The sequence below is a fragment of the Gadus morhua genome, chromosome 6 (genome assembly GCF_902167405.1).
Source record: "Gadus morhua chromosome 6, gadMor3.0, whole genome shotgun sequence".
NCBI lineage: Eukaryota > Metazoa > Chordata > Actinopteri > Gadiformes > Gadidae > Gadus > Gadus morhua.
In genome coordinates this window covers 22,515,566-22,520,565 of record NC_044053.1, presented here as the reverse complement: position 1 = coordinate 22,520,565, position 5,000 = coordinate 22,515,566, and the positions used below count along the sequence as shown (strand labels likewise).

Genomic DNA, 5,000 nt, shown 5'->3' with positions numbered 1-5,000 from the left:
TGGGGACTTCATCCCGGACCACCCCAGCAGACTATTCAACAACACAGCGGACATCGACTACCTGGCCGGGGTGAACAGCATGGACGGACACCTCTTCGCCGGGGTAGATGTTCCCTCCATCAACCAGAGAAGAAAAGAAACTACTGCGTGAGTTTGCTTGCTGGTGCTCGGACAGAATTTCATCAAACGACTAATTGGTGTTTATTAAAGATTTATGAAGTGCCAATAGAGAGAGTGAGACGAATACCACGTTTACAGTTTTTCTCAATCGTTTAAACACGTTTTCTGAAACTATAGCTCAATTTCTCAGAACTTGAGACACAAACCTGAGAAGAGTTACAGTAATCATTTTTGTCAAAACTACACAGATTCTTCTCAAAACTGATTTTTTTCCACCAAACAGTAAACACTGTGAGCATATCAAATGAATATCTCTCAGAGAGCATCAATTAAACACTGGTGTGATCAATTCAAAACACTTCCATCAAAATACTATTTACATTATGTTTTGGCTTTTGAGGCCATGTTACATATTCCAATGTACAATTGTTTAGAAATAGCTTTCTTTTTTAAAGTTGCAATTAGGTGGTACATATAGTATAAAGACTGTTGCCATATTGTAATACAATACTGTGAATATATCATATAAATATTGCATTGACACAATCGTATCAGAATAGGATACAATGCATATTTGTCTATCCGATGAGCTCCAATGGGCTAAACTCACAATCCCAGCTTCCCAGAGTCATTCTGTACATTTATAGTTGATGCTGCAACATTGTTCTGACAATACACCAATGTTACCTATTTTGGTAAATTACAATACAGTAATTGCACTGATAAGTAAAATGAAAAACACTACAGTAAGAAAATGTTTAGACTGTCTTTCGGGGGATGTAATGATGAAATCAGTGCAAGTACAAGTACAAAAAGGTAACAAAGCAAATATATTTCTTTTTACTGTAATACAGCAAAATGTTCAGCTGAACTGACTGCATAAAAAGCTTTCCGTAGGCCAACAAAAAAAAAAATATGAATATAAATGAGGTGAAACAGATCTACAGGTAAATCAGTATGTTTCCCACCTCTAATCCCGATCAGGCCAAAGGAACATAACTACATCACAGTAGAGCTCACCGAGTCCTCTTTTATGCTCTGACTTGAACGTTGGTCTGGGGAAGCTGCCGTCGTTTTCTTCAGCACAAGAGGCGTGATCAACGGGCCTAGTTCAACTGACTCTGTACGCGATTGGCTGCTTGCCGTCTCCTCCCTGTCGTCATTGTGTTAAACCAGCCAATAGCGTGCCAAGGGGAATAGCCAGCTTGGTGATTGGCTCCCGCAAAAACGTATCGGAAGCAGAAAGAAATGTATGGCTCTTCTCATGGACATAATATGTATGTGTATATATATATATGTATATATGTATATATATATATATATATATTAGTGCTGTTAAGCGATTCAAATATTTGATCGCGATTAATCGCATTAATGTCATAGTTAACTCACGATTAATCGCAAAAGTTTTTTCTATGCTAGTAAATATCCCTTGATTTCTTTGTCCCATTCATTTTTCTCATTTTAATGCTCTTATCAACATGGAGAAGTGCATCGGCTTGCCTTGTGCAAATGTTTTTTTATTGATAAAAACATTGGCATAAAGTGATCAAAACAGGACGATACAAAAAAAAGCCTATAGTGCAATTAAACGCTGAACATACAAACATAGTGCCTTGAACATAGCAGTCAGGCTACTGCTTCTTTGTTTTGAGCCAAAAAAAATAAATAAAAAATTGCGTTAATCCCGCGATAAAGAAATTAACGCCGTTAAAATTGGTTTGCGTTAACGCCGTTAACAACGCGTTTAACTGACAGCAGTAATATATATATGTATATATATATACATATATAATATGTCCATGAGAAGAGCTATGAGATATGTATTATATATACATATATATATATAATATATATATGTACCAGTAGTAGAATATAGTTTATAAAGCAGTATTATAATGTACCATTGAAAGAGAGTATCTCTAGCAGTATAAGAAGGTACCAGTGATAGAGAGTATATAGTTTCCATAGCAGTATTACAATTTACCAGTAGTAGAGGGTATAGATAGTTTATATAGCAGTATTTGAAAGTACCAGTAGTAGAGAGCATGCATAGTTTATATAGAACTATGAGAATGTACCAGTAGCAGAGAGTATAGATGATTTATAAAGTTATTAGAATGTAAGAGTAGTCCAGAGTATAGATAGTTTAGATTGAGTTATTAGAATGAATGAGTATAGATCATTTCTACAGCAGTATTAGATTGTACCAGTAGTGGAGAGGATACATAGTTTCTAGAGCAGTATGTCATTGTACCAGTAGTAGAGAATATACATGATTTCTATAGCAGTATTAGATAGTACCTGTAGGAGAGAGTATTGGTAGTTTTGACAGCAGTATGTTTACCAGTAGTACAGCTCTTTAGAGTGCGTGGTTGTCTCGGTGTGTCTGCAGTGCTCAGGTGAAGAAGTTGATCTCCGGGCTGACCCAGCAGAAGGGGGCGGAGGCCATCCAGTCGGTCTACAGTATGTACTCTGCCAACTGGGGGTCCGTGCCCCAGCAGGACATGGTCAAGAAGACCGTGACCGACATCGAGACAGACTATCTCTTCCTGGTTCCCACCCAGGTTGCCCTCCAGCTCCATGCCCAACACGCCAGGTGAGGCCTTCTGATTTTGGATCCATGTGTGCAAGTATTCTTGCACTTATTGATCCAGTGTATCTATAGTATATTCTGGATTCTAAAGGAGGAACGTGGTAACGCCAAAACCGTATCCTTCAATAAAATTGAAATCCTTTTTAAGTCTCAATTTATATGTGATATTGACAGTTATTGTTGGCACTAACACAAAATCAGTATAGAATACTAACCTTTTAATTCTTATCCCTACGGCTACTCTGAACTCTCGCCTTCAGTTGTCGTAGAATTGGGTCATGCAGCACCAGAGCTTTTTTTAGATACTCCAATTGTGATTGTGTTCTTTGATTTCCTCACTTGAAAGTCGTCTTGGATGAAAGTTTCTGCTAAATGAGTCTTAAAAAATCGGACCTTAAAATTAAGATCTAAATTCTGATGGCAGACGAGCTCAAATGTGGGATATCAGGGCTTTTCACTTTGTTCCGCTTCACATTTGCATAAATCTTGTCGCTAGCGACGGCGATCTGGAAGCGAGTTATACTGTTAACTGTTAACTGTACCATCTACCCCCAAGAATGTCTGCTTCAACATAGTAGGACTTGCTACATCCAAGGTTCAACTGACATTCTACTGCTGCAAAAATTGTGTAACTGTTTACTTGTCCACTGTTCTGTCCGTCAGAGGGGCCCGTACCTACTCCTACCTGTTCGACATGAAGACTCGTATCCCCGGCCTCCCTAGCTGGGTGGGGGCTATGCACGCAGAGGACGTTCAGTATTTGTTTGGGAAGCCCTTCGACAAACCGCTAATCTACTTTCCACGCCATCGGGATCTGTCCGGCTACATGATCGCCTACTGGACCAACTTTGCTAAGACCGGGTAATGCATGATGTCAACGTGTGATAAGGCTGTCCAGAGTCTTTTTTGACTCATTCAAGCAATCCAGGGAATGAATAAATAAAATTCACTAGCACGTGTGAAAAACAATGGGAATGTATTATTATTATTATTATTATGATACATGTAATGAATTATTTGTATTCAATTTAAAGACTATCAATGTGACATGCTTCCTTGTCAAGTTCAAATCTTGGCATTGAGGTTTGATGCGAAAGGAGAAAGAAATTCAGTTTGGTAATAGTTTAAATCTGTCCTTTGTGTCTCCTCTTGTCCCCTGGTGTGGAACAGGGACCCCAGCCGCGGCAGCAAGGTGCCCACCATCTGGCCCCCCTTCACCCCCAGTCGTCACCCGTACCTCGTCATCAACAGCGACATCACCAAGTCCTCTGTCAGGTACAGTCCCCGTCCAGGAGACGGACGATACACATCTAGACAAGAGACGCTAAACACATGGACGGATCTGGATGGATCTTTATGAACGACCTCCATTAGTGAAGGGCATTCATGTTGGTATGCTGTGCCTGTATACCTGCACACAAACGGTTGAATGTGGATGCTTCAGGCCTTTCAGAATTAACTTAAGTGTCACTCACTTGTGGCCAAATGCTGTACCTAATCATTATTTTTGTTCATGTGGATGTTTTCAATGAGTTGATTAAGGTTTTTTCACTGATATTAATCAGTCGTTGTTGACACTGATCATATTGTTATTGGTCCTCGGTCTGCTCTTCTCCCCCTCTGGTTATAGGTTTGACCTGAGAGCAGAGTATGTTCGCTACTGGACCGACACCTACAACAATATGCCATCCGTTAACAGTGACCAATAGACGGCCACTAACCCCTGCTAAGACAGACAGACAGAGAAGACTTGCTTCACAGAGGCCACATGGGACTGACACTTGAGTCACTCATACCTCATATAATGAGTCTTCCCTTTTTTTATGTACCAGGAAATCAAGCAAGCCAAGATAAGTCTGCCCACAACGCCTGGTGCCTAAAAGTAGCCGTGTTTCATTGATCGTAACAGATGAAAACTAAGTTCTGCTTCTTATGGCAGGGTCATGTACCCTCAGTGTCTCCGATGTGCCGTCAGAACAGGCAGCTGGCTGTGACTGTGGGGGTCACATTTGTGTTGTGCTCTGTTGGGATTAACTACTTGCTGCTTAAGACGGAGCCTGGATTAGGTTTAACCAATGGCATGTGTGGCAAATAAAACTTGAAGATAGTTGTGATGGTCACAAAGAGCCTCATTTCATTGCATCATCATCTCGAAATCCCCATTTCTAAATCAGAAAACTCTGGGTATAAAGAGTTTCAGATGTCATCGGCAGCATACTAAATACAACAATGAAGTGTTTATAAAGAATTGCATGAAATATTTACTTTTTTATTTGCTCTGTCT

General features: G+C 39.9%; 1 protein-coding gene across 1 annotated transcript in view; it reads left to right on the top strand.

The window, feature by feature from the left end:
- Positions 1-4,836, top strand: part of LOC115545964 (bile salt-activated lipase) — a 10,049-nt gene extending 5,213 nt beyond the window's left edge. Inside the window, exons 8-12 of the mRNA XM_030359504.1 lie at positions 1-147; positions 2,516-2,719; positions 3,380-3,577; positions 3,887-3,991; positions 4,347-4,836. The exon at positions 1-147 is cut by the window's left edge and continues 46 nt beyond it. Coding sequence (XP_030215364.1) covers positions 1-147; positions 2,516-2,719; positions 3,380-3,577; positions 3,887-3,991; positions 4,347-4,425 — 733 coding nt within the window. The 3' untranslated portion in view covers positions 4,426-4,836. The remainder of the gene's footprint in view (positions 148-2,515; positions 2,720-3,379; positions 3,578-3,886; positions 3,992-4,346) is intronic.
- Positions 4,837-5,000: the final 164 nt, after the last annotated feature.